We start from the raw sequence: 27,837 nt of genomic DNA, 5'->3' as shown, positions 1-27,837 counted from the left end.
AATTTGCAGATGATATAACGTCGAAATCGGTAAGAATCATTCGTACCAGTATAAATAAGAATTAACATAAAAATGATCGTAACGTGTAAATTGCAAACAACGGAGATCTAGGTTCATTGCCGGGAAAGGATTTTTTCTCAACGTTTAACCCCTCGTGTACAACCTGGGTTGTTTATATCCGAGGTGAAATGTCGCCGTTGAATCGTGTGGGATATTTATTTGCTTTTTCTCATTTGATTCGCTAAACATTCGACTCAACGAACGACAATATATAACGATAGAAACTTCGATTGGCATTCCAGAATTTGGTTCGAACGTTTCGAAATCTGAGAACGGTAAAGAAATTGATCGTGGATACAAACCAATCCAGGTTGGCCACGGAGGGTCAATTCCGACGAAAACCAGTCTTGATTTTTTTACATTACAGACAAGTACGAATAAAACAGCTCCTCGTAGACGATCGTCCTTCGTCGCGTACGCCCTGCCATAAATTCTAGCCTGCCCAAAGCCTTCTCGAATCGCCGTTTCACATCGGAACGAACGATTCGAATGATCCGCCGTTCGGAAGGGTTAGGACGATTTCGGACGCCGCTGGGCGCCGCGAATAATGGCGACCGTGCCTACTTGGTGGGGACGTGGACGACCAGATGGCGATACGTGTCGGTTTTCGCACAGTAGTATGGCAGCTTCCGTTCCGCAGAGTGTTTTCAAAGTGCGGTCGAGCATTTGGTAGCATTTGGTACTACGCGTCGTAGTGTCGGAGCAAGGTTCGTCGAATCGTGATCCGTGCAGTCGAAAAAGTCACGCCTCGAGGAAGCCGATCGTCTCTTCGGGTGTTCCTGCCGCAAGTGGAAACAGTGTTGGTGCAGAGAGAGAGAGTGTGTGCGTGCGTGCGGTGATAAACCGACGAGATAACGAACCAGCCCACCGGGTTACCTGCGCGTTTACATCCAGTGAAACACTAAATACTGAACCGGCGATATTTCAGTGAAACCCTCTACTACTGGGAATGTTGAAGGACTCGCTTCTCGTTCGAGCATCCTGCCAAGAGGTGGGTAAGTTTTGTTTGTCGTACATTCCCTAGACGGTTGCATCGCGTTGCGTGCCGTCTACGCCGATCTAGATCAAGGCCGATCGAGCCTGGCCTAGGGACGAGAGTTCGGAAGGATTCTCTATCCTAGCCCTCTGTCTTTATCGAATTCCGCGGAAGCCGGTGGCTCCGATGGGAACAGCGCTGCAGCCCGAGCCGCAGCCGGAGCCACGCCAGTATGTACCCAGCACCGGCCGATCCGCATCTGCATTCTGTGTTGTACGTGTCCGCGAATGGCGGTGCGATTATCGATCCCCTGGAATAGTCGGGCCGCGAGGCCGCCTCCGTTTCGAGGTCACGGGGACTCGAGCCCGCAACCCTCGCTCTCGATCTCGATGCATTTTCGATCTCCCCGCGTCCCTCGAAACCGTTCTCGCGATCAGCGTGCCGCTACCCTTCCGAGATGAAACCGGAAGTCGTTCGATGATCGCCGACTTCCGGTGCACCGTGCACCGTGCATCGCGTGCACCAGAGTTTCCTGTCGGAAATCTACGCCCCGAGAGGATCGTATCGGGATCGATTGCTCGCGTCCCTCGATCGTTCGTCCTTCCAGCAATTTGTCATTGTTTTCCAGGCGCATCGGCGATCCCGATGTAGGTCGTTCTTTTTCGATCGTTTCGTTGAAACGTTTTTCCCAGAGTTCCAAAGCATGGAAGAGTCGAATACACCATTACTTGTGTGTATTCGTTCGTTGTTGCTTACACAACGAGGTGAATCGTGCGACTCGTAGCACCTTTCACCGGGGTACAATTAATTCGTTTCGGCAATATGAAACGGGACACTTTTTACCGTACACGTACATACTTATCGTTGCTCGTTCATTTCATATTTGCACCGTTAGATGTCGTTTATACTCGCTAATTATAAACCGACCGCGGATCTTCGCGCATTTATAGATTTCACAGGCGAACACACGTTCTTCGGTTGAAAATCGACGGGACATCGACGGCGAAATTGTAGAGCGTGTTCGCCCCGAAAATCGCTAGAGCCGGTGGTTTCTTATTCGGAACTTTTTGGCCCGTGAAATCCACGAGAGCCGCGCAACGTTAACTGTCGCGTAAACAATTTCCTGCGTCGCTCTATTGCCAATGGACCTCAATGCGCTCTCCCATTATTCAATTCATCCGCGCCACTGAATTGAAACGAATCGACCGTACCCTCGAACCCCGAAGACACCCGCGTCGCACCTTGCCAGCGCTGTTGGATTCCGGGCCGGTGGAATCAATTCAACGCGTTTTATGCAAAAAATCTTCGAAATCGATTTCACTATCGACGGTACAAATGCGTCTCGTACTCGGGATCGTCCAGTGTTGGAGTAAGAAAAAGGTCTGAGGATTCTTGGGATGTGGCTGCGACATGGGGGGAGGGGGTGGATGGCGGAAAAGTGACGCGACAAGGGCTGGGATGTTTAAGGGTCAGTTTGGTTTGATTAGTAATTGGTTGTGACTAATCAGGATGAGTGTTGGAGTTAGAGATAGGCGGGTTGGTATCTAACAGCGCGTTCCGCGGATAATTCTCTCCGTAACGTCGCGTCGCTCTGGAGGAAGTTACGGAGGCGATGCTGTGCAGCCGAAGCGTACGGTAACGTCTCCCTTACCGACGCTCGGATTGTCCATTAAATTGGATAATTTCGGAAGAGGAGATACGATCGTTCGAGCCTCGCGGCTCGTTTTTATACCTATGGACAATTTATAACTATAAAAATTAACCGCGAGGCTCGAATAAAATCGTGTCTCCTCTTCCCAAATTGTCCATTTTTGTGCGCGATCTGGGCGTTAATTAGAGAGACCATTACTGTAATTTCGACGGACGTATGTACCGACTTTGTAGCAGTTTTTGATAGTTCTCGACCGACCGCTCGCGATAACAACTACGATTATATGTAGTCGAGGTCGGGACTGGAAAATTTTCCACGACATTTATTCGACTTTCGCGTATCTGCGTATTTTTATCCGCGTCCGTAGGTCGCGTCGGTCCGGTACGGTCCGGTTTCGGTTTCGTTTTCGTCCTCCGTTCGCGTTTCTACCACGTTGCCCCGCGTTATTCGTCGACCGCGTCTTTCGTCTTGGTCAGCTCGCACGGTTATCAATGATCTCGGACCCTGAGAGAGAGAGAGAGAGAGAGAGAGAGAGAGAGATCGGTTCAAGATCCGCGAGCGTCGTATCGTTCGCGACTTCGCAATGTCGGGGATCGTTCCAGAAAAACACGGTCTCTCGGTGGCGGTTACGTCGATCGTTCCATGGCTGACGATAAAACCGTTCGAGACACGTCGGTGCAAAGATTAGAAGGAAACGCGACCTTCGCGCTTAGATTTTCTAGTCGCCGGACACAAGGCCGATATAACGCGACGATAGAACCTTCGACGTTTCCGCGATGCGTGGGTGGAAGAATTCGGTTCGAAGTGCAAGCAGCGTGTAAATAGTAATTTGCTGGGGCCACGTGCGTCGTCGAACGGCCCACATACGACGGACCCGGGATAGCCTAGATTCGACTGTCCGAGCAGCTCCGAACATCGACTATCCGGCGCCCCGTTTCGAGATATTGCGAGAAGACAAATGCCGGGGACGCGAGACGATAGGGATGACTCGCGATAAATATTTCCGTGCGTGGAGTCACGTACGCGTAGGATCGTGTTGTAATCCGGCCTCGCTGTGTAACGATCGCGCGCGTGCATCGTCGAATCGCGACGCATCCTCCGGCAGAATTTCGTCGGCTTCGATCTGGATCGGAACGGAACGCGGATTCGCCGGAAAATAAATGCCGGCTTCGAGATAATAATATCTTCGTATCCGGGCTTCGCGAGAGCCCGTGCAAGCCCATACGCCTAGGAATTGGGTCGACGCGAACCGATTCTCCGTCGCGAGACGAGAATTCCGACGATTTCTCGCTTGCTCGGGGCTGCAGAATATTTTCACCGTGCGCCAGAAGCGCGGCACGGGAAGGGTGGAAGCGAGATCGAGGGAAAAAGGGGGCGAGAAATGGGCCGCCGCGCCGGAAGTGTCCGCATCGGTCGTCTCGCGCGCGGCCCGATAGTGGGAACGACCGAACGAGCGAAATTGGAACATAAAATCTGCCGGCCGCGAGGAGGATCGGGAGGAGCCCGGCGATCAAGTGGCGCCTTTAGGCACGTGTCCAACGTAAACGTAATAGCGGAAAAGCGCGATCAAAATCGAGCAAGTATTTATACCGATATCCCCGCCGGCGCGAATCCGACGCGTTCCTCGTGTCGCATCCTATTTTATTATAAGGGCGCGATCGATGCGCGTCCGTTAATAATTTATTTGCGCCGCGCGGCGGCGGCTCGATCGAACGCTTTCGTGTTTCACCGAATCCTTCGCAAGCAGTTCGATCCTGGAGTTTTCCGTTCGAGCACTCGAAAGCTAACGGAAGATTCTATCGCTGCTCTCGAAAGTACTTAAAGTTATCGAAACGCGATTCGATAGGCCGCGTTATCTCGATCGTAATTCGAACCCGAGTGCGCGGGTTGTCTCAATCGCGCGACATAATTACGAGATAAAGAAAGTCTCCGTAGTCTGGCAGTATGTTCTAGTCTGTGGTATAGACCTATTCGACGAGAACGGCCCCACGTTTCAGAAATTTCGACTGGCGCGCAGCGGGTCGGACAACTGCGGCAATGCGGTGGACTGCACTCTCCACCGGCGGTGGCCTTGCGTTGGCCATGTGTTTTCTTTACCGCTGGATCGATAATTGATTCGAGGCCGAGGAACGTTTCGCGATGTCACACCGACTCGGCTCGTCGCAGCGATCGTCGCATTGTGCAACCCGAGCCGAGAAGTGCAACGCGAATCGCCCCCCCCCCCCCCCCCTCGTTTCTGCGGACTCGCGACGCTCGTAATTACGCGCCGTTTCGTGCGAATTATAAAAATGTATAAATCTCGATTGCATCGGGATGCACGGTCTAATTATAACGAGCGCGAAAAATCGTTCGATGGCCGGCGGCGCGCTCGATTCTGTATGCGAAATCAGGTCGAATACGCGCGGAATTCGCTGTAGATCCGAAATCTACCGCAGTACGGCTGCCAGATCGTAGCTTCTGGGAGCGAGTCCGTATTCCAGATATCTAACCGTGTACACACGTACATAAATACATATGTACGTACACGGTTCTCCGGTGTAGAATCGAGCTGCTGCCACAGGGATGCACCGTGACTCCCGCGGGCCCTAGCAGAGAACCTTTTCGCGGTTCTCCTGCCTTCTTTTATCGCTAAAATTATCGTTCTTCGTAATATAATCCCAAAAATGTCTCGCGATCCGGAAATGGCGGGTTCCTCGGGTCGTTCGAAGCAACTTTTTCCTTTAGAAAAATGTTCTCCGAGGCACCGTTAACGAGTTATCAACGGAAAACCGTGACCAATGAGAGGCGAGCTCGACTGGCGCGAGGCGACCGAGCCAATGGGCGGGACTAGGCTTCGCGCGCTGGTTGGCTGGCCCGCCTCGCGTCGGCCGTACTCGATTCTTATTGGCGCACTGTTTTTCGTCGATAACTCGTTAACGGTGTCTCGGAGAACATTTTTGTAAAGGAAGAAGTTGCTTCGAACGATCCGAGGAACCCGCCATTTCCGGATTGCGAGACATTTTTGGGACACCCTGTGGACGCGATCGTCGAGGCTCGAGCTGCAATAGAAATAGTCCGGTCCGCCGCCGCCGCCGCCGCCGCCGGCGTTTTCCATTTTACGACTTGCATGGTCGCAAACGCGACACCACCCTAGTCTCGCGACTGCCTCCGGACTCCGGCCGGCGAACCGATAATAACTTGTACAAATTTGAACGGATCGTCCTAGAAAAAAAAATGTACGCCGACGATGCGGCAAGCTCGCGCGAATACGGACGCGAAGATCTGGCTCGCCGCGACCGGTGCTCGTCTCGAAAGTGATTTCCGAACGGCGGGGAGTTCGGTCGTTGGTCCGGCCGCAGTTTCCAGCGAGCCACGGACAGGAATCGTTCCGTTAGCGGTTAACCGTCGCCCTCTTCGATCTTCTCGCAACAGTTCTCCGTTGTCGAGAGGGGGTCGGGGACCTCGTGTCCACCTCCCATTTGGTGCGTGAACTTGCACCAGTTGCGCACGGAGTGCAGCTCCTCTGCTCCGGCTCCGGCTCCGGCTCCGGCTCCGGCACTCCGGCCAGTCAGTCAGTCAGTCAGTTGCGCTCGGATCGTTTCCGTGGTCGCTTCTCGTGTTTTCTTTTCTTCTGGACATGATCGGTCTGCGCAATTATCCGTCTTCCCGTTGAGCGATCATGTGGCCGACGATTCGATCGTTCGCGTGAAATCTGTGTGTGCGTATGTGTGTGTGATTCCTGGACGCCGCGCTCTCCATCTTGATGCACGAGGATGCAGGTCGACGCGAATCACGAGGTGTTTAAGCTTTTTCTACACCGTTCCCTCCGTATCGTCGTTCGACGACGGTTGTGCAAAGTGGTTGTAAATTTGTATACAACTGTAACTGTTCCGTAGTTCGGCTGGCCGTCGATTTCAACGATTTGCAGTCGGTCGTAAGGTGTCGCGCGACTTTTCATCATCGTCGCGAAGAAAGTGCAGAGAAACGTATCCGCCGTGTCGGTGGAATATATCTTGTATCGGCTTTCAGGCTAATATTACACGTACAGCAATGTCTCCCTAATCGACGCTCGGATTGTCCACAAAAATGGATAATTCGGGAAGGGGAGCTTTGCGACTTGTTTTTATAGTTACCGATTGTCAACGATTATAAAACATGGCGCGAAGACGGAATAATCGTATCTTCTGTTCCCAAATTGTCCATTTTTCTGCACAATCTAAGCGTCAGTTGGGGAGACATTACTGTACATACGTAGAGTAATGTCTCTCCAATTGACGCTCGGCTTGTCCACAGAAATGGACAATTCGGGGAGAGGAGAAACAATTATTCGAACCTTGCGGTTCGTTTCCGTAGTTACGAATTGTCGAGAACTATAAAAACGAGCTGCGAGGCTCGAATAATCGTCCCTCTTCCCAAATTGTCCAATTTTTGTGCGTCTGTTAGGGAGACATTCTGAGCGTCGATTAGAGACACATTATTACTGTATATCGAAATTATGTCCGGCTGCATCGAACGCGCAGCAAAGAACCCGCTCCCCCGTCTCCATCGAATCAACGTTAATTGCCGTCCCCCCGCGAGCGCGTTGCGTAACAATTAACGACCGGGAGTCGTTCAGAGAGATTGAAACGTCGGGAGTGAACAATTTCGCGCTGCGTTGTTTCCGTCGATCGCGTTTACGTAAGCTGGCGGGACGATAACAGGACGACGATGCTTGGCCGTGTACGGTTAGAGTGTTCGTCGCGTCGGACCGGAGATCCTTAAACGAATTAGACTGCGCCGGGACGCCTTTCAAGTGCCGGCTGCCCGATCTGACGACACCGGGAACACCGAACGCGTCGCGCACTCTCGTTGCACTCGTTGCACTCGGATACGTCCGAGTCTCGCCGCCTTTCTCGGACCCGGCGTTAGCGCTCCGCGACCAGAAAGACGCACACCTGTTGCTCGCCGTCGGCCTTTCGTTCTTTCCGACACCGTATCGCGTCGGTCGGTCGCGCTTTTCCATCGGCTGGCGGATTCGACGCATCCGTCGTTTAGGGGTCCGCCGAAGCACCTGAAAACGAAATCGTGCGTCAAATTCGCGTTGGACCGGTTTGAAAGAGGAGGCTTCGATCTTCGAGATCGCGGTGGTTTCGCTCGCGAGAAAAATTCTGCACGTCGGTCGTAAACGGTGCATCCGTTTCGCGCTAATCCGACGGTGCACGCGGAGCTTGCGACGCCGCGGCTCGCGTTAATTACCGTTGGGGGGGGGGGGGGTGAGGGGGGCTAACGAGCCCCGCGATAATTTACCTGCGTTGAATTACCACGTGTACATAGATCGATAATCGGAACGGGCGGCCCCGTTGATTCGCCGGTTACGTAACGCGTGTTGCAAAACGAGCGAGATCGCGACGCATGCATGTTAGGAAGCTATGCGCCGTCGGGGACCGGTTGGCCGTCGCCGAGCCGAGCCAAGGCACGCGCTATCGTAAACACATAAAAATACTTGCTCTTGACAATGGAGCACGAGCGTGTCGCGCTCCCGCTAGGGAAGCTATCCGAACGGAATCTTTCCCTGCACTTTGATCCGAACCGCGACCTACCCTTGATCGAAACGATATCGAGTTCTGAAAGTTGCTCGTTGTTTCCGTCGGGTCGAATAGGACGAAGAAGTCGAGCGGTTTTTGAGACGACGAGTCGATCGCAGTAATGTCTCCCTAACTGGTGCTCGGATTGTGCAGAAAAATGGACAATTTGGGAAGAGAAGATGCAATTTTTTAGAGCATCGCACCTCGCTTATTATAGTTACCGATCGTCGACAGCTATAGAAACGAGCCGCACGGTTCGAATAATCGTATCTGCTCCTCCCAAATTGTCCATGACCTGAGCGTCAGTAAGGGAGACATTACTGTACGGTAACGTCTCTCCAACTGACGCTCGGATCGTCCACGAAAATGAACAATTTTGGAAAAGGAGACGCGATCGTTCGAGCCTCGTGGCTCGTTTTTTATGGTTATCGATTGTCAACAACCATAAAAACGAGGCGCAAGACTCGAACAATCGTGTCTCTTCTTCCGAAATTGTCGATTTTTCTGCAGAATCCGAGCGTCAGTTAGGGAGACATTGCTGTATGTAGTTGGGGGCTGCCCAGTGACCTAAATATGTACAGCTCGAGACACGTTTAGGTAGAGGGAGCCGAGCAGAAATCGTCGTAGCAGCGTAGCCCTCTGGGAATCGTCAGTCTGGTGGTGACTTTCGCACGCGAGGGACCGAATTCGATTCCTTCGACTCCTTTGATTCCGTAGTTCGCCGACGGTTGCGTACCGTGCGTTGGCCGCATTCTACAACCGCATTCCAGCTTGCTCTCAGCCATCTGCCGACCTTTTTCTGCGCTCTAGTGACTGTGACCCATTATTCGGCGCACGCGACCCCTGTCAGCATGCTGGTTTCCGGCAGCACGTGACCGTTTCTCCTGCTGGAAGTGCACTCGCAACCGTGTTCTCTCTCTCTCTCTCTCTCTCTCTCTCTCTTTTTCTCTCTCTTTGTCTGTCTGTCTCTCCGCATTCCTTTTCTCGGCCTTCCCGACGGCACAGCGATGCCATTCTTCTGGCTGTCCGGGGTACGTTTCTGGACCACCCATACAGCTGTTGCGAAACTACCGAGCACCGAAAACGATCGGCGATCAACGCGCTGCTGTAAAACGTGCACGGAGCATCCGTAGAATCTTTTTTGTCCAGTGAACCATTTGAGACAACGGGCAAGCGAACTTTTTTCGGGGGATTTACATGCTTTATACACGCTGCATGCTTCCAGCAGCGAGAAAAACATTTTCGTTCGGTCAGATTCGTTTGCCTATCGTTTCTCGGACGACGCGCAATCGGAAGACCTCCTGATTTTTGGCCGCCGTTCTCTCTCGAGCCAGCTCTTCGCGATAGATAAGATTGTTTTTCACGGTGCGCTGACGTGTTCTAACTGGCAGAAATCTTATTTTGAGATGCGGCTCTATCCGCCTCTCTCGCCCTCTCTCCCCTGCCATTCTCGTATTATTTTCTGCATCAAGTTCTCGAACGTCGAGCGACCGTGAACAACTCTCTCTCTCTCTCTCTCTCTGTGTGTGTATAACAGAGAATGGCCACGTGACAGCCACGTGACGCTCTGTCATACTTCGTCCGTCCGAGGAAGCCTCGATTCCGGCCTGAATCGTACGCGCGATACTGTTCGAATCGGGGAACAATCGCGTCGAATGGCATTGAAAATAATAGCGGAGAATACGCGCGGGCTAAACGCGAGTACAGTAATGTCTCTCAAATCGACGCTCTCGGATTGTCCAGAGAAATGGACAATTTGAGATTTTGTCGACAACAGCTTTATAATTGTGGACAATTTATAACTATAAAAATAAACCGCGAGGCTCGAACAATCGTATCTCCTCTTCCCAAATTGTCCATTTTTTGTGCGCAATCCGGCCGTCAATTGGAGAGACATTGCTGTAACTCGTTCACAGATCGGGCTCGAGCCAATTTTACTTCGAGTTCGCAGCCGCTTCGAAACTTGCAAAAGGTTGTTGCAATCGATTATTTGCTCGTTTCAAAGGGCAAACGCTCTGTTTTCCCGGCTTATCGAACATCGTGCTCGCAAAGAAGATCGCCTTCTTTCGCGGGACGAACGAAAGAAGTCGAAGCCGTCGTTTGTTCTCCCTCGTTCTCAGAATCGATCGTCGAGTTCCAATGCCTGCAAAAGAATTCTCGCAGCTCTCGGCGCGTGCTCGTTTCAAGCCTCGCGCTTTCTAATCCTTTGCACTCGCTCTTCTCAAAGACCGCATTTCATTGGAAAACGATGAGCGAAGTTGCTTGTCCCGCGGTGCTCGAATCAATTAACTTCTGACTCTCGATCGGAAATCTCTCTCTCTCTCTCTCTCTCTCTCGAGGCTGCGGGAAGCCGCTTAACCCTTTCGCTACGGCAGCTACATCCGCCGAAGTACCGTCACCGAACGGAAACTCGCTCCAGAAATATGCACGGTGCGCGTGGTTTCTGTGTATATGTTGCTCCAAGTCTTAAATAATAACTGTGCCGAGTAAAACAATCGTTGCTCCAATGTAACAAGTATATTTACTTTTTTAATTGAAAAAGACTTACAGAATTATAGGTAACATAGGTATTTATACGATTACAAAGCCTAACGATTAAACGTTTAATATAATTGCTAACGAGACGAAAATTATTAAAATATAATAATATGTAAAAACTAATGATACAATTCTGTGCGATATATTTGAAAGCAATGATCTGTACAAAGGCCAACGTCGCAATCTTTGCACTCGTACCGCGAATCCGTTCTTTTATCTTTTTTGCTACAAATTACACATCCGCGTCTTCTGTGTACGCCTCGTTTCGATGTCGCATATATGCGGCGCTCGGCGCGAAAGGGTTAACAAGCGGCGAGCGACCGTATCAACGAGCGTGTCAAACGGTTCGGGACCTTTCGGTGTCGAGCATCAACATTCGATTAAACCCGTTGCCGTTGAACCTTGGACCTTGAACCTTGAACCGTGCGTCGCGCACCCTCGACACCGAATCGAGGGGAAAAGTAGTTCCGACGGAGCCGCTGCAATTTCGCGGATCTTCGGGCCAATTGCAACCTTTCCCGATAGCCTGGAGTACTCGAATAGAACACGTTCCTCGGTTAGATAACGATCGGAGCGTCGCGTAATTCTGCCAGCAGATCTCGATATCCTGTTATCGCGGCGGCGGCGGCCGAACTTTCTTTATCGCTTTATTACACAACACCGTCGTTCGTCCTTGAGCGGCTGAACCTGCGGCTCTCGTCGAAAGAAAATCTTAAAAGTGTGCCGGCATGTTCGTGCAAACGTATCGCGCTTCTAAGTATAGACCGAGTACAATCGCCGTCTACGATCAACGGAATTCGAGCATTTTTTAAAAGGAGTAAATGAACCCAGCGATTCAACGAACGACCACGACGGTCAGGTCGTTCTGCCCGGTTTCACGTTTCTTACAATGTTTTCAGATCGTAGACGTTGCGAACACTCTTTTATCGGAATCGATCGATTGGATCTTCTAAGTTACACGCGTCGAAAAAAAAATAGAGAAAAAAGATTGATGGAACGACTACGGGAATCCAGTCTTGTCGTTCTTATAGAAGAGCAAACGTCGATCGCTTTTTGTGCTCGGTAGGTTTAGTTCTTGTGAAAGTTACAAGAACTTGCGTAGAACGATTCTACAGAGTCTCTAAAAAAAAAACCGACGATAAGATCTTCGGAGCATTTCTATAAAAAGAATTCCGAACATGTTAGAGAGACTGTGTAATTTGTCCGGCGGCATGTTCGCCAGCAACGTCTTTGAACAGAAGCGCAATCTCGCGAGCGAATTGCAGCCTTTTTCGCTATCGGCCTCGCGATAACGCGTTATCGCAGATAACCCGTCCACGGTTCATAGGGATTCGTGAAAATAGCGCGAGCTATAAATCGTCGTTTTACGAGGTCACCCGGAAAAACGGCATGGATTATCGACGATGCCGGTGGACGTTGCAGCCCGGAGAGGCTTCGTTTTAATTTCCAATCTGCTTCGTCCGAGCTGCTTCGTCCGGGTGACGAGGGCCGTGGACGACGAACAGAAAGCCGAAGCGCGGGGAAAGGAATTTTTCTGATCGTTATCGCTTTTGGTTCCAGGGTTCCGGATATCTAAAGCGTGCGCACACTGAACGCCTCCATGAAATCTTCAATCAGGTGAGAAACCAGACTTGCACGTTACTTCTTGTTGTTTTATCTCTTTGTCTCGCTCCGATCGATCGGTTGATAACGAAGCTTTCCTTTCTTTTTCTCGGCGAATCGTAGTACGCATCGCAGGAGAAGAATGGCGAGCGGTTCATGACCCCGTCCGACTTCGTGCGAAGCTACCTTGGCCTCTACACTGACCCAGACTACAACCCTGACTCTGTCAATCTGCTCGCCGGTATCGTCGACACCAGCAAAGATGGGTCAGTCTCGCGAGAACGCCGTCTTCCTCCTAGATAGCACCGTCTTGACCCCGACGCCTGTTCAGGGGTGGTTGAATCTCACTGGAAACGAATGAAACTCGTTAAAGTCCTCGATGCGTAGATCGAATTCAACCCTTGGCGCTCCACGCGTTTCTCGAGTACAGTAATGTCTCCCTTACCGACGCTCGGATTGTCCACAAAAATGGACAATTTGGGCCTTGCGGCTCGTTTTTATAATTGTTGACAATTTATAACTATAAAAAGAAACCGCAACGCTTCTCCTCTTCCCAAATTGTTCATTTTTGTGGACAATCTGGGCGTCAATTAGAGAGACATTGTCGTACTACCTACCAGCAACTCTGGCAGATTTTTGGAGCAAAGCGCCTGAGACCGGGAAAGTCTTATTTCGAGCGGAAAAGATTACGCGTCCTTGCGAAAGCGTTCGATTCTATTCATTTTATGTTGCTAAGTATAAAAATGGGCAAAAAATGTCTTAATCGTAATGGTACGTGTTCGCTACAAATAACAATTGCCAACGTCGACGAAAACATAGCATCTTCGGTGTAATCACGCTAAAAACATTGGGCTCCGCAGCAGAGCTTTCGGATTTACGGAACAAACGACGGATATCTCCATAGCGGAGCGAACGGAGCGTTAAGGGTTGTGTGAGCCATGCAGCATGTAACAATTAGGAGACCAATGCGAGAGAACGCTCAAAGTTTGACCGGTACTTGGATAATTGGTATCGCCACAATTTTGCTTTCCCGTGAGACGAAATTGCTGGTCCAAACGTAGCCTGCTCTTTCCCGCATATTCTAACTTGTCCGAAACAAACGGTTACAGGCTCATATCGTTCGCCGAGTTTCAAGCGTTCGAGGGGCTGCTCTGCGTGCCGGACGCTCTCTACAAGACAGCGTTCCAGCTGTTCGACACTAATGGAAATGGAATGGTTGCGTTTGGTAAGTCGAACGTGGTGAACACGGGGACCGTGTACCAAGAGTTTAGACGTCTGATCGCGATGCTGATTTGCAGAGGAGTTCGCTGAGGTGATGCGCAAGACGGAGTTGCATCAGCGGATGCCGTTCAACATGGACAGCAGCTTCATCAAACTCTATTTCGGAAAGGATAAACAGAGGTTGATCAGTTACGCGGAGTTCAGTCAGTTTTTACACGTGCGTGCACATAAACGTTATCTTCTCCGTGACCTTCCGACATCGTTTCTCATTTGCTTCTTGGCTTCAGGACTTTCACGAAGAGTACGCGATAGAGGGTTTCAAGAAGTTCGATAAGGAGGGGCAAGGTTTTATCTCGGCACTGGACTTCCAAGATATCATGCTCAGCATCAAGAGTCATCTGCTGACACCCAACGTCAGGGATAACTTGGTCGCTGTAAGCCGAGCCCTTTTATTTCCAAGCTTGATTCGCACAGTCGTGCATGTGGAATGTCGGATCTTTTCGTAATGCCCACTGAAACTGTACAAGCTTATCGGTAGTACACAAGTAACAGCTCAACAGAGTGGAAAAGATCCAACGGTTTACATTCACCGATTTATCGATAGCTTCTGATAAACATTAAGTATGCAACTTGATCGAATTACAGGCTGCGAGTATCGGACAATCGGGAAGGAAAATCAGCTTTCCTTATTTCATGGCGTTCAACTCTCTCTTGAATAACATGGAGCTGATAAAACGTATCTACCTGAACGCGACCAACGGCCACCGATACGAAGAAGTTACCAAAGGTATTATATTCTTCGTTTCCCCTGCGTACACAAATAGAAGCGCGTCTAGAAAAGAAACGAATACCCTGTGTAATCGCTTTCAGAGAGGTTTCTCCATTCCGCGCAAATGATGTCGCAGATCACCCCGCTGGAGGTGGACATTCTGTTTCAGCTTTGCGACCTGCTTCATCAGACTGGGTGAGTATCTCCGATCTCGAGAGCAAACTGATTAGTCTCTTCAGCGTCGATCGTAGGGCATGAGCCGCAAGCAGGGATCTAAAAGAGAAAAAAGAGCGGCGGTAGCCGAGAACGAAACGCGATAGACTAAGTTCCTCGCTGATCTGGTCAACGAAAAGCAATAAACAACAAACAGTATAACGAGCGAAAGTAACGAAAACCCAAAACGCAAACGAGAAAAGACAAAAGGCAAAAACTGAAAAATAAAAAAAACTATAGCCACCCCGTGATAATGCTATCCGTTGTACCAGCAAGCGCATCGTCATCATCCAAAACGTGCTCGAAACGTATCTCCTGAGTCGTTCCTTGGCAATAGAAAGGAAGACGAAGAACAACGATATATCCCTATCGAGCGAAACGAATCGAACCAAACCAATCCAAAAACCAGTCATTTTCTAAATCGCCCTCTCAGCAAAGATTTTTAATTACTATTTCCGACAATCTGTTCGGTGTGCGACGATCGTGACTCCTATAATTCAATGTATTTGTTTACGTGTTTACGCTGCCTGGATACGATCAGATCTACGGAAGATGACGAGGCAGACTCGCGGCTTGGGTGCGTCTTTGTATATTCAAGAATAATCACGTGCTATAAGTCCGTTTTCTAAGAAGCATATAATGTTGTTGGCCACGCGCGAAAGCAACGGGAATCTGAAAGCACGCGCCAAACGAGTCTCGAAAGAGTTGTCCGAGAGATCGCTGGCTTTCGGAGACTTGATATTCCCATTCCTTTTGCCATACGAATTTTTACCTCTATACATACGTACGTATATGTATAATGATTCACGGAGTGTCTCAACCAAGTCGGCTACCTCGAATACGATCCTCGTGTTTCTCTTGAGATGCTTGAGTTAGGTGGGACATTTCTGTGCACATTTATATATGTACAGGGTGCAGCATGTAACCGGAACCCGCTTCGATCGCTAACGAAGATCTTACTCGTGGAAAATGTTCCGGATAAGCGTTGAACAGGTTCAGAAGTAAGACGTAAACGCGCGGAGGACATTTTTAAGGGTCGAGCGTGGTTTTCTTTTTTAAATCGAGTCATACGTCTCCTGTCGCATCGGTGCAGTGTTGAACATGTGATTCCATTTGAAACTAATCTCGATCGTCTCGAACACGTCCCCCTGCACGACTCTTGGCTGAAAGATTCTCCACCGGGATCGTTGCACGAAGCGGTTGCGGTTGCATGCTGCATTCTACAGCAAATGTATACACCATATTTGTCTCACCTATTTTCTTCAGCATATCTATCTTAGGACGATGGTATTTGCAAACATTTGCACACCGTGGGCACTAACGATTCCATTCTATATGTATACTCTATTTCCCCCGCCTCTGCTCTCCCTAGCACTCCCGCAACGCAGATATCGAACCCACTTTGTTGCCACGTCAGACTTTAAGGATCCGTTTGAGGAGCTCCGTTTGCCAGGATTCTTAGTATTCGCTCGAAACAGTGCTATCGACTATAATGATCATCCTAGACATATACACGTACCATTTCCCGGTTCTCGAAGGGGGACAAACATAAAGGGAATTATAATGATAACGATCTGTTCACACACCCCTCTTATCTTTTTCTTTTTCTCTATCTATTTCTCTCACTATCTCTATTTCTTTTCTTCCTCTATTTCCCCCCCCCCACTCTCTCTCTCTCTCTCTCTCTCTGAAAAGTCGAAAAAAGTATCGCTTTCACGCTGCCCGGAAGCCACACCTCACCTATATTGAGCAGGCATTTTCTCGGGTTTCAGGAAAATTGTATACAATGATCTCGTGGCTATGACACCTGAGCAGTATTTCAAGCAAATTACAAAACGCCTAGCCGAGATCAAGGCGGTGTCGGTAAGTGTGCGACGGGAATTCTAGAAGCGCCGTGTTTATTCACGCCGGGTCTCATGGATGCCAGTCAGATAATCATCCCGGGAAAAAGAACCGTTGTAGAAAATCGGCCGAGAATCGTGCGGACGTCTGCGCAACGTTTTACTATTCACGGCGTTGTTCTATTTCAGAGCCCGGAAGAGCGGGGCGTGATCGTGCAGATTCTCGAGAGCGGATATCGGTTCGTGCTCGGCTCGATCGGAGGAGGTACGTCTGTTCGAATCTGATCGAATTACCTTTACCTTGCAGCAGCCGTGTAAACCCCGGTTTACAGGGACCCGGAGATTCGATTCGCTCCAACAGGTCGCGCGAGAATGAGCCGAACAACGTGTGTTCCCTCCTGAGGCGTTGCACCCTTGTTGTTCGTTGCGACGTTACGGAGGGAACACCGTTAAACGGTATTCGATATTTCAAGTTTGTTGTAAACGAAAGCGGAAGCAAATCTTACACAAGTACGACAAGAAAATAGTCTCAGTCTCGCGTGTCAAGCCTGTCGACCGTGTAGAACACGTCGAGGTGTGATTTAGTCGAGCTGTTGCGAAGATGGCACTCGATAGTCTCTCTGGTATAGCAAGCGATAAAGAACTAGACGGGGACTATTCTGTACAGCGGTGGGCGCGACAGCTGTGTACCCCATCGACCTGGTAAAGACGAGGTTGCAGAACCAGAGGACTGGATCTCTGGTCGGCGAGCTGATGTACCGAAACAGCTTTGATTGCTTGAAAAAGGTTGGAATCGAAAAGTCTCGCTACGACACACCGCCTGCATTGTTAATCATGAAGCTGGTGTCTCGCGTTTGACAGGTAATCCGGCACGAGGGTTTCTTCGGGCTTTACAGAGGTCTGCTTCCGCAGCTGATGGGCGTCGCGCCCGAAAAGGCGATCAAGCTGACCGTCAACGACTTCGTCAGAGATAAGTTCATGGATAAGAATGGCAATTTGCCCCTTTACGGGGAGATATTGTCCGGCGCCTGCGTAAGTGGTCATACACTTTCTCTTGGAAAGACACATTATGATTTCGCGTTCGCTCTTTCGTTCGTTCCTGCCAAAAAAATGATGACGCGTTTCGCTGCTAACACGTCCTATTTTTCCATTTTCAGGCCGGAGGGTCGCAAGTGATATTCACCAATCCATTGGAGATCGTAAAGATCAGACTTCAGGTGGCTGGAGAGATAGCCGGAGGTTCGAAAGTGAGAGCTTGGTCCGTCGTCAAAGAGTTGGGTCTTTTTGGATTGTACAAAGTGGGTGCCAATGCGAGAATGGAATTTGAATAGTACGTGATTCTCCATCGTGTCTCTCCTCGGTTTCAGGGTAGCAGAGCTTGCTTCCTCCGGGATATTCCCTTCAGCGCTATCTACTTCCCCATGTACGCCCATACGAAAACTAAACTGGCGGACGAGGGAGGGTACAACACACCCCTTTCCCTCCTGTTCGCAGGTGCATTGGCAGGCGTGCCTGCTGCAGCTTTAGTCACCCCCGCCGATGTGATCAAGACGAGATTACAAGTGGGTCTTCGAGAGCGTTCGCCTTAACAAGATACACTTTATATATATATATATATATATATATTTTAGCAATACGTAGGATTCGATTGCAACTTGCACGACTTTTTATTGGATAGGTGGTAGCCAGAGAGGGTCAAACAACGTATAACGGCCTGCTAGACTGCGCTAGGAAAATTTTCAGGGAGGAAGGGGCCAGAGCTTTCTGGAAGGGAGCATCAGGTACGAGATTCTATTTAAACCCGGCGTTCGACAATCGATCGTTGCGGATACGGCACGAGATAGCGAGTTAGAAAGTGCAGGAAATTTTATTTTACATTCTATGCGAAGACAGTTGGTAATATGTTTTGATTTTGGTCGATTGCATGCGCGGGGATTGGCCCTGTTGCATCTTTCGACTATTCTTCCCCCCTCCGATATGACCTGGCAACTTGCTTCTAAGTGAGTACTTGATTTTTCTCTGTGCCTGCCAGTCTCTCGTGGTTTTCCAAGTTTATTTTGTTCAGTTACCACCCCCGGCTTCGTTCGAGTTCTCCCATCTTTTCCGTTTTCTCGTTTCTCTCACCGTCTCTCATAATTTCTAACCCTCGACAATGAGTTTGTTCGTCGTATGATCGTCGCACGATTACCGTTGATACTCATGTGATTCAGTCAGACGTCCGAAGGATCGTGTCCCGTCACGATCGCAAAGAACATTGTGTGGAGAAGACAATCATTAACATTCATCAAGCACAGTTTTTAATGGTATACGGCGTTTCACAATTCGTCTCTATCTCCCAACGATTCTAGTTCCATTTCGTTTCTATTTTGCAGCACGAGTGTTCAGATCGTCACCCCAGTTTGGCGTCACCCTGTTCACTTACGAACTGCTGCAAAGGTTGTTCGTGGTCGACTTTGGAGGATCGTAAGTTGGATCGGAAGATTGAACAGTCGTAGCGCGAGACTTCGAAACAGCCTGGTATACCAACAATGTTATGTTTTAGGCGACCTGCTGGATCAGAGCTTAAGATACCGGCTACGGGAGTGGCGCAAGCGATCCGATCGACGAACCCGGATCATATAGGCGGCTACCAGATAGCTTTGCCGATCTTCACTGGCATCGAGACCAAGTTCGGTCTTTGTCTGCCGAGGTTCCAGACGGTTACACCAGGGAAACAATTAAAGTAATAAGGTTGTAGGAAAATCGAGAGATCGTCGTTGTTAGGGAAGCAAAGAATAATACAGAGAGCTCCATAGTATCCACGAGAAACCGAGTCGAGTCGATCCGAGTGTTTTTCGAGAGAAAGAGAGAGAGAGAGAGAGATCTGTCGTTGATCGATCCAGCGAGTCGCGCTTCAGTTTAGGAGAAGATCACAGGGCGATAACGAAGGACCACGAGAGACACGCGCGAGCTCCTTCGGTATCCGAATTGAGGAGACAAGGTAGCGACCGTTAGGATTCCTTTAGCGGAGATTCAACGCGCACAAGATCATCGGTGATCGTTGCTGAGGATGATCATTACTCTGGACGAGGTCCAAACATACGAAACGGTTTAGCCTAAAGACCACTGCGTTGGCCGTTCTTCATCGATCCTTTTACGATTATCGATCATTACCGTGTATGGAGCTCGAATGGATTGGCGATGCGAAGAAGCAGATCTTATCCTGTCTTTCGTTGATCTCAAGGTGTCCCAGTAATCGCGGCAGTCACCGGGGTTATGGGATACCTTGCGCGGCTCCTTCTTCTTGTTCGCGTTTCACCCACATTTGCAATCGTTTTTGCAATAGTATTTCGCTTCTGAGAACGTTGAATTTCCATATAGACTGTTCGATTACAAACTGTAATGAAATTAAGAAGGCGCAAAGGGTGGTCCCTGCCGGATTCAAATCAAAAATGGCTGAAAAATATTTCTGATCAAAGGGAGAACCGGTTCGTGTTTCAAGCCCCTTGCATCTTATTTTTTCTACTTTTTATATCACGCCTTGAATCTTCGGGAACGATACTATGCTTCTTTCCAAGAGTTCTACTATTTTTCTATTACACAGTGAAAGAGATACTTTTGTCGGTCTTAACGGACAGAGACAATTACCATGTTTCTAGAGTCAACCGACGCTCGGTTTCCGAATTCTTCTTCTAGTCGCGACTGCCATTCGTTTCTCTATTGTACAGTACACGATTTAGATCCGTTGTTTTATGCCTCTGCGAACGTATTGTGTTCCATGTTGAAATTGAACGATTACGCGCGCCTCGAACTTCGATAGAATTGCTGCACACAAACTACAGAACGCCTGCCTGCCACGCTTAATTAATTGTCTACCCATATTCGAATCCGTTCGCGCGTCGAGAACGTTTTGTTTCATTATGCATATCGTCAGCGAGAAGCGATTATCAGCGTACAAAGCGATCACGTATTGTCTCATGATGATGACCTGACACGCTGCCAATAGCCGGTTCAAATGGTCAATATATTTTTGTAATAAAGGGAGCGAGACAGGCGGGGAAACAAGGGGAAAGACAACGTACCGGTTGTATAGTCGCGATGTTAAGCTTTCTCTGTCCGCGGAGAACGGTTTATCGTGTATATAAATCAGAGAGATGTAAAGGCGTGCGAGCCTGTTCGAGGCATTCAGGGTCCATTCTACTTTCAGTTTTCGTGGTTGTCAAGTTGCTAAAACTGTGTACTAATTCTTGACAACCCTACTTCTGAAATATTTTGTAGGCGCCTAGGCAAAATCCACGGTTTTCCTTGCTCCGAAAAATAAAGCCGAAGGTCACAGCAGACCCTGAAGCTTCGCGCATCGTCGACGGACAACGAGACACAGGCGTCTATGGCCTGCGTCCTGGCCGAAAATATCAATTCAACCATCCTAATCATAGTTTAATGTACATACATACGTTGTATATGTAATATAATTAGCTTGTGTGTATATATACATGCGCCTCTGGCAAGCGTGCGAACACCAGAAAAGGCTGTTATTATAGTCGACCGAACGTTGTATTCTACCGATCCACCGTGTATCAGTATATTCTCGGAGATTTCTCGATGATATAATTGCAGTCGAATATAAATAGCCTTGCACTGGTGTCCGTCGTTGCTGTCCAGGTGCATAGAAATTATGAGAAACATTCAGGAATCCGTCGTGGGCATTCGCAGCTCAATACACTTTGATTTTTATAACTATTACTCGTGCATCACAAACTATCCTCATTAATTGTTGTCGTCACAGATTTTTAATGTTGCTATTGGATAATGTCTGTCGAGTATCGATCTTGTCCTACACAGGCGGATTGTGGGAAGGAAGGGTGAGAAGGGAATAGAGATATTCGAACAAGAAGGAGGAATTTCTTTCTTTTTCGTTCTCGAACGATTGTTTACTTGTCCGGCCTAAAAGCGTGGAGATCATGATCAGCTAGCGAACACTCTTCCGTTTAAACATTCCATGACCGCCGCCGGAGGTGACCCGTTAGCAGCTAACGTATATTTTCGATCACTATGCAATACGTACTTTCCGCGCAGAGATCGTGCACGATATTTAACACGTTGACTACTTTAACACAAAAAAGATTTTTTGACAAGAGGCACTGCTCCTCTTCGATCACTTGGCCATACGGTGGTAACCAACGTGTTAAATCATGCTCTTTTTAGAAATAAAATGTAAAAGCAACGGAATTTCGACGTTTATTCGCGGGGTGGCCATTATCCACATGTTACGACCATTCGTTTGCGGCAGACTTAACTCGAGATGAGATGGTTACGCGATCGCACAAAAAGAACAGAGGAGAGAAATCAAGGGAATAATCTGTATTTGTAAATATATATTTCACGAATAACTGAACAAAGGGGACCCTCTTAACACGTTCGTTGCGGTCCTTGTGCTGAATATTTTTACAAGTACTTTCTCGGCTTATTGTATTTCCCTTTTATAAAATTAATATAACATTTGATTCGTTGAGAAGTCGTTCGTTATTATAGCGAATGTATTGAGAATTAATTCACTCAAAACGTAAAAGGAACATAAAGGACAGGTAAAAGAAAAATCCGCATAGAACGTGTTAACGTGTCAAACGTGAACGATCATCGAGCATGTTTGATTAGAAGACAGAATTAAGTTTCACTTCTGTGGATCGACCGTTTAATATTGTCATCTAAACGAAATTACGAAATGTAATTTAAACGAAAGATAAAGGATTACCGGTATAATGATACAAATAATAGATTAATTAAACTAGGCATTTCTCGCCCCTCATCCCCGCAGTTGAAACAAATCAAATCGACGTTCTACGATCTGTGATCTACTCGTGTTAGATTCTTAACGATAAACCGGAAGGCCGATTAGTTAGGCAATTTCGAATTCAATTCTTACGGACTTTCGTCGGTCGTAATATCTTTGATAATTTAGATTTACCTCATTGCGAATTGTATAGATATACAAAGATATATATTTATGTTACACAGATATGAATATGTATCTATATATCTATATATCTTGTATTACATATACTTGTAAATCAAACAAAAAGAAGTGTAAAGATGAGATACCTAATTGTGAATAACACCTAAGCTGTTGCGCATATATTTTAAAATAATAATTAATATTATTTAAGAAACTAAACGTAGTTTTGTTCATTTCCCCATTCCAACAAATTAAGTAGGATAGATGGTACTTACATTTGTTATAACGGTGCGTAAAAATGGCTAAACTGTTGTCTTGTGACATCACGGACATGTGCATAAAAAATAAATCAAAATTACAGAATTAATATCGTATACAAAGACAAATGGCGCCTGCATTGTGCTGCCTCTCGTGGAGAAAAAGAGAAGCTTGGTTCGAGGTTCGTACAGCGCCAATTAGTACGTGGCGAAACGCTCAAACTCTTAGCCAAAATCGACTGTCGATAATTTGGCTAACAGTTTGAGCGTTTTGCCACGTACTAATTGGCGCTGTACGAACCTCGAACCAAGCTTCACTTTTTCTCCACGAGAGGCAGCACAATGCAAGCGCCACCGTACAGCGCCAATTAGTACGTGGCAAAACGCCCAAACTCTTAGCCAAAATCGACCGTCGATAATTTGGCTAACAGTTTGAGCGTTTTGCCACGTACTAATTGGCGCTGTACGGACCTTTAAACAAGCTTCGTAATTTCGCCACGAGAGGCGCCCAAGTATTATCTCATAAAATTTAAAAATTGTTTGTAAAATATAATTCTGGTTCTCCAATATGCAAAAAATTATTGCAATCGCGTTCTTTAATTAATTTAACCAATTTGTCCAATTCGGATTAAAGTAAACAATTCGGTAATTGATGTTCTACCCCAATCTCACTCGGAGATAAACTGTTTTTGCTGACATAAACATTTTACATATATGTAGCTGTTATCACTTGAAATTTTTCCACGAGTTAGATACGATATCGTTAATATTAAGGTAAAATTTAATCTAATTAACTCAATCTATATTGATATCCTTATGTTTTATTAATCGGTATAATTAATTTTGTGTACAGATGGCTGGCAATATTATAACCCGTGAATATACAATGAAAATCACATACATTCATGTTTCGTATAAATAAGTCAGAATGATACGAATGTCTTGAGAATGTAATAATATTTACATGTTATCAGAACACAGTGTGGTCAATGCAGACGGTACGATAAAACAATATTATAATGGAAAAGAACAGAGATAATACATCCCCACCTATACAGTCCACGATGACAAAGTTTTCTTCTTGATACTTGATGTCATTCGGTAGTCTTTCATCAGAGGTCAACATGAAGTTCCAATTAGCCATTTGTCTTGCTGCAATTATCTGTCTATCGATCTGTGGCTCAACAGTCGCCTCAAATAGTAGCATACCTTTAGTTGTAATTACATGGGACTATTATGATGCCACACAAAAAGGTATATCTTTATCTTTATCGATCATCTTGGAAAAAATAGCACTGTAAAAATGTATCAAATTTGAAATACTTTTCAGCATGGAATGTTCTACAGAATGAAAAAAGGAGTGCTTTAGATGCGATAGAAGAAAGTTGCAGTCTGTGCGAAGAGCAGAGATGCAGAAAAACTGTTGGATACGGAGGCAGTCCAGATGAATCTGGAGAAACTACGTTGGATGCATTAATCATGGATGGGTAATACATTATTACGTTTTCTCATTAAAACATTAAAACTGGATAACCTTTATTGAATTGTTATGCTAACAGAGTCACAATGGATGTGGGTGGTGTGGGTCTTCTAAGAAATGTAAAGAATGCTATTGGTGTAGCCCGTAAAGTTCTCCATAATACTAAACATTCCCTGCTTGGTGGAGAGTTGGCAAAAGATTTTGCTTTAGAGATGGGTTTTAAAGAAGAGTCTCTGCAGACAGAGGAGTCCAAAAAAATGTGGACAGATTGGAAAGCCAATAATTGTCAACCTAACTTCTGGAAGGTAATTTCTCCACCTAAACTCTCGATACTAATATCAAGTTGTAAAAAATGTTGCTATTTCAAGGACGTAAATCCCGATCCCAGAAAAAGTTGCGGTCCGTATCGTTCCATGGATAAAACAGAATGCACCATAGAGGAATATGAATCATACGTAAACGAGGATAACCACGACACTATTGGAGTTATCGCGATAGATTCGAATGGGCATATAGCTGGTGGTACCTCGACAAACGGTGCCAAAAACAAAATTCCTGGCCGCATCGGTGATTCTCCGATCGCAGGTGCAGGTGCATATGCTGATCAAAAAGTTGGTGCAGCCGCTGGTACAGGAGACGGAGACGTAATGATGCGCTTTTTGCCGAGGTAAAAAGTTAAAAAAAATACAAAACGGATTATCCGAACTTGCAATATTGAAAGTACAAATTCGTTTGTAGTTTCCTAGCTGTGGAAGAAATGAGACGAGGTGCCAGTCCGACTGCAGCTGCAACCACAGCAGTTCGAAGAATTGCCGAACACTACCCGACCTTCAGAGGTGCAATAATTGCATTGAATAAAGATGGGGAGTACGGAGCTGCATGTAATGGTCTCACTCGTTTCGAACATTATGTTGCTAATCCTGAATTAGGAAAAGCAACGATGAAATATGTGGACTGCATAGACGCTCATTATTACGTCGTGCAAAGTCATGGTTCTTCTAATATGTTGTAATATATTGTCTGTAAGACTTGTTGAATAAATTGCATTTTCATAACTGGCATAAATGTGTTATTTCATATATTCTTTCAAAGCCTTTCTATTTCAAAAAATTATCGATAACTTTGTAGTTATCAGCGATGGGTTAAGAGAATTTGTTTCAAGTAGTTACTGATAGATGGCTACTGATTTCTTCGTTGTGTTGACATATTTGACATTTTCCTCCTTGGATTGATATTGATATTAAGCAATTCGATGATATACTCATCGACGATTCTATCAAGCGATTACTGTGTATTTGACAATAATAATCGTAATTATTACATTCTAACTTTAAATTAGAATTCAGAAAAGAAAGTTTACCCGTGGTTTACTCCTGGTTGTTTTAATGCTCTGTTAACATAACCTCAATCCTATTAAAGAAACCAAACTACAACCGCAAAGATGCCAGAGACAACGGAGGAAGACATGGGGATGTCCGTCCGTTTAACAAACGACGACTTTCGTAAATTGCTGATGACTCCAAGGGCATCGGTACCATCAGCTACACCTGCGTCTGTACCTGGGACTGCTAGAGACGCCAGTGCCAAGACTGCACAGACTCCAAATGTCAGTGGTGGTAGTCGAGCAGAGCTCAGGAGGAAAAAGAAGAGCTTCTATGCCAAACTTAAGAAGCAAGAGGAAGATAAAATGGCAGAACTGGCTGAGAAGTACAGAGACAGAGCTAGAGAACGTAGAGATGGTACAAATCAGGATTATCAAACGGAAGACCCTATGAACAGTGCCAGTGCGTACAGAGCTGTAGCACCAGATCTGAAATCGGGAATGGACGCGGCTGAGCGTAGGAGGCAAATGATTCAACAGTCCAAATTCTTGGGTGGTGACATGGAGCATACTCACTTGGTGAAAGGATTGGATTATGCTCTTCTACAGAAGGTACGAATTTCGAACAAAGAATCTATATGTTTGTTGCACAAGTTGTCGAAGTAAATCTTGTTAACAGGTGCGGAGTGAAATCGAGGCGAAAGAGCACGAACAGGAACAGGAAATGGAAAAGCTGGTGAAGCCAAAGGACAAAGTGAAGGAGAAAAAAGAACCGGAGAAGAAGGATGACGAGATGCAGTTCAAGACCAAAATTGGTCGTAACGTTTACAAAACTGTGATGACTATGAAATCGAAGGTGATAGAGAGAAACGAGCTGTTCACGCCAGGTCGTATGGCTTATATAATAGAACTGGACGACGAGAACGCTGATGTGGACATACCGACCACGCTGATCAGAAGCAAAGCAGATGTGCCCACGGTTGACAATACTCCTACCTTAACGACCAATGACATTGTGATAAATAAACTGGCACAGATATTGTCTTATTTACGGCAAGGTAATCGTCACGGAAAAAAGGGCAAGAAGAATAAGGATGGTAGATCCAGGCCGGACGACATGAACGATATGGACATTGCTCCAAGACCACAGGATGAAAGCATCTACGGGGACATCGGGGACTATGTTCCTACGATCGGTAAGAAGGACTTGAGCCAATCTAGGGAAAAGAAGAAAGGATCGTATTTCGATAAACCGGAGAGTAATCTGGACACCGATGACAATGCAAATGCTCCTCAATTACCAAGCGTTGCGCCACCCACCGTGGATAACAATGCACCGAAAAAAGGAGCCTTGCTGAACAAGCTAGCAGCCGAGCCTGAAGGATACGCAGAATGTTATCCTGGCTTGGACGAGATGCAGGATGCGATAGACGACTCCGATGATGAAGTCGATTACACTAAAATGGACTTGGGCAACAAAAAGGGCCCTATCGGTAGATGGGACTTTGATACACCGGAAGAGTACAGCGAATACATGAACAATAAGGAGGCCCTGCCGAAAGCAGCGTTTCAGTATGGTGTGAAAATGGCTGATGGCCGAAGAACTAGAAAATATAACAAAGAGAAGAACGAGAAAGCAGAGCTGGACAGAGAATGGCAGAAGATTCAAAATATCATGAACAAGAGAAAACCGAGTACCGTATTGGATGGCGGATCTGAATTCAAAGTGCCCAGATATTAAAGCGCTCCGTTCTGTGACGCTTATTTAATGTTAATCTTGTTTAATGTCATTAAATGTATATGTTGTAGTACAAAAGTGCAATTAATCGTTTTTAACGAAATTCCCGTTCTTATATAATCTGGCAACACGATAAAAGCTATATATTTTTGTCGTATCACGTTCTTATCACCTCATTTCCAGAAATTACGTTTACGTGGATTATCGTCACAAAGATGTTTAGCTTCCAGACCGAAAACTGATCCGAACTGGTTTCACGACTGGTCTTGTAAACAGCTTGTCAGTGACCAATGACCCACGATAAGGGGAATCTTTCATTAGAACCCGTTCGTACTGGTTCGAACTTGCGAAAATCTATTGCAATGTACAACTACGTTACAAAATGTAAACAAGAATTGCGTGCAACTTTTGTAGTCCGAAAAATACAAAATGTTTACATAATTCATGTTCTTTTCTTTTTACATCTTTTATATATTATATAGAGTAATTGTAGTTATTCTGCTCGTAATGATATTTAAAATCAGAAAACGTTTCTTTAAGGGTAAGAGACACCGAAAGACTGGTCCTGAATCGATGCTTAAATAAAAAATGTACCGTATTCGAATTTTGGATTTTTGTATAATATGTATAATCTTAAATATAAAGCTGCCACATTCGCTGGGGGGGAAGTACCGAAAAATTACGCGTGCCGATTC

At 46.8% G+C, this 27,837-nt stretch overlaps 3 protein-coding genes and 1 long non-coding RNA gene across 9 annotated transcripts; 3 read left to right on the top strand and 1 right to left on the bottom strand.

Annotated features, from left to right (window-relative positions):
- Positions 1 to 678: 678 nt before the first annotated feature.
- On the top strand, positions 679 to 22,565 carry aralar1 (calcium-binding mitochondrial carrier protein Aralar1). 5 transcript variants are annotated; one of them, XM_033481436.2, is made up of 18 exons: positions 680 to 1,051; positions 12,329 to 12,385; positions 12,494 to 12,636; positions 13,480 to 13,595; positions 13,669 to 13,808; positions 13,879 to 14,025; positions 14,237 to 14,378; positions 14,462 to 14,555; positions 15,115 to 15,150; positions 16,346 to 16,436; positions 16,604 to 16,679; positions 17,082 to 17,200; positions 17,276 to 17,446; positions 17,572 to 17,712; positions 17,782 to 17,976; positions 18,093 to 18,195; positions 18,787 to 18,877; positions 18,957 to 22,565. In XM_033481436.2, the coding sequence occupies exons 1-18, from the start codon at positions 1,010 to 1,012 to the stop codon at positions 19,138 to 19,140; spliced, it is 2,088 nt and encodes a 695-aa protein (XP_033337327.2). In that variant the 5' UTR covers positions 680 to 1,009; the 3' UTR covers positions 19,141 to 22,565. The 5 variants fall into 5 exon arrangements, with proteins under 5 accessions (XP_033337332.2, XP_033337327.2, XP_033337330.2 ...); XM_033481437.2 differs by lacking the exon at positions 680 to 1,051 and adding an exon at positions 6,032 to 6,463; XM_033481438.2 differs by lacking the exon at positions 680 to 1,051 and adding an exon at positions 8,766 to 9,261.
- On the bottom strand, positions 10,733 to 22,719 carry LOC117226774 (uncharacterized). The gene is made up of 2 exons (XR_004491901.2): positions 22,622 to 22,719; positions 10,733 to 12,717 (listed from the first exon to the last, which is right to left on the bottom strand). It is a non-coding gene; the product is annotated as an uncharacterized LOC117226774 (long non-coding RNA).
- A 385-nt stretch (positions 22,720 to 23,104) lies between these two features.
- Positions 23,105 to 25,148, top strand: LOC117226887 (N(4)-(Beta-N-acetylglucosaminyl)-L-asparaginase). The gene is made up of 6 exons (XM_033481656.2): positions 23,105 to 23,377; positions 23,457 to 23,857; positions 23,934 to 24,090; positions 24,163 to 24,388; positions 24,452 to 24,750; positions 24,822 to 25,148. The coding sequence occupies exons 2-6, from the start codon at positions 23,695 to 23,697 to the stop codon at positions 25,093 to 25,095; spliced, it is 1,119 nt and encodes a 372-aa protein (XP_033337547.2). The 5' UTR covers positions 23,105 to 23,377; positions 23,457 to 23,694; the 3' UTR covers positions 25,096 to 25,148.
- A 111-nt stretch (positions 25,149 to 25,259) lies between these two features.
- Positions 25,260 to 27,583, top strand: LOC143259422 (protein Red). 2 transcript variants are annotated; one of them, XM_076521583.1, is made up of 3 exons: positions 25,260 to 25,393; positions 25,503 to 26,016; positions 26,084 to 27,583. In XM_076521583.1, the coding sequence occupies exons 2-3, from the start codon at positions 25,525 to 25,527 to the stop codon at positions 27,143 to 27,145; spliced, it is 1,554 nt and encodes a 517-aa protein (XP_076377698.1). In that variant the 5' UTR covers positions 25,260 to 25,393; positions 25,503 to 25,524; the 3' UTR covers positions 27,146 to 27,583. The 2 variants fall into 2 exon arrangements, with proteins under 2 accessions (XP_076377698.1, XP_076377697.1); XM_076521582.1 differs by having other exon boundaries at positions 25,271 to 26,016.
- The last annotated feature ends 254 nt before the right edge of the window (positions 27,584 to 27,837 follow it).

The sequence above is a fragment of the Megalopta genalis genome, chromosome 5, assembly GCF_051020955.1.
Source record: "Megalopta genalis isolate 19385.01 chromosome 5, iyMegGena1_principal, whole genome shotgun sequence".
Taxonomy (NCBI): domain Eukaryota; kingdom Metazoa; phylum Arthropoda; class Insecta; order Hymenoptera; family Halictidae; genus Megalopta; species Megalopta genalis.
Note: the sequence above shows the minus strand (reverse complement) of the source record. Positions and strands in the feature narration are given on the sequence as shown.

Coding starts and splice junctions, on each gene's coding strand:
- LOC117226887 (XM_033481656.2), top strand. CDS start 23,695: ATGTCATTCGGTAGTCTTTCATCAGAGGTCAACATGAAGTTCCAATTA. Junction 24,389..24,451: donor GTCAACCTAACTTCTGGAAG/GTAATTTCTCCA, acceptor TGCTATTTCAAG/GACGTAAATCCCGATCCCAG. Junction 24,751..24,821: donor ATGATGCGCTTTTTGCCGAG/GTAAAAAGTTAA, acceptor ATTCGTTTGTAG/TTTCCTAGCTGTGGAAGAAA.
- aralar1 (XM_033481436.2), top strand. CDS start 1,010: ATGTTGAAGGACTCGCTTCTCGTTCGAGCATCCTGCCAAGAG. Junction 12,386..12,493: donor TCCATGAAATCTTCAATCAG/GTGAGAAACCAG, acceptor GGCGAATCGTAG/TACGCATCGCAGGAGAAGAA. Junction 16,437..16,603: donor CCGAGATCAAGGCGGTGTCG/GTAAGTGTGCGA, acceptor GTTCTATTTCAG/AGCCCGGAAGAGCGGGGCGT.
- LOC143259422 (XM_076521583.1), top strand. CDS start 25,525: ATGCCAGAGACAACGGAGGAAGACATGGGGATGTCCGTCCGTTTAACA. Junction 26,017..26,083: donor ATTATGCTCTTCTACAGAAG/GTACGAATTTCG, acceptor TCTTGTTAACAG/GTGCGGAGTGAAATCGAGGC.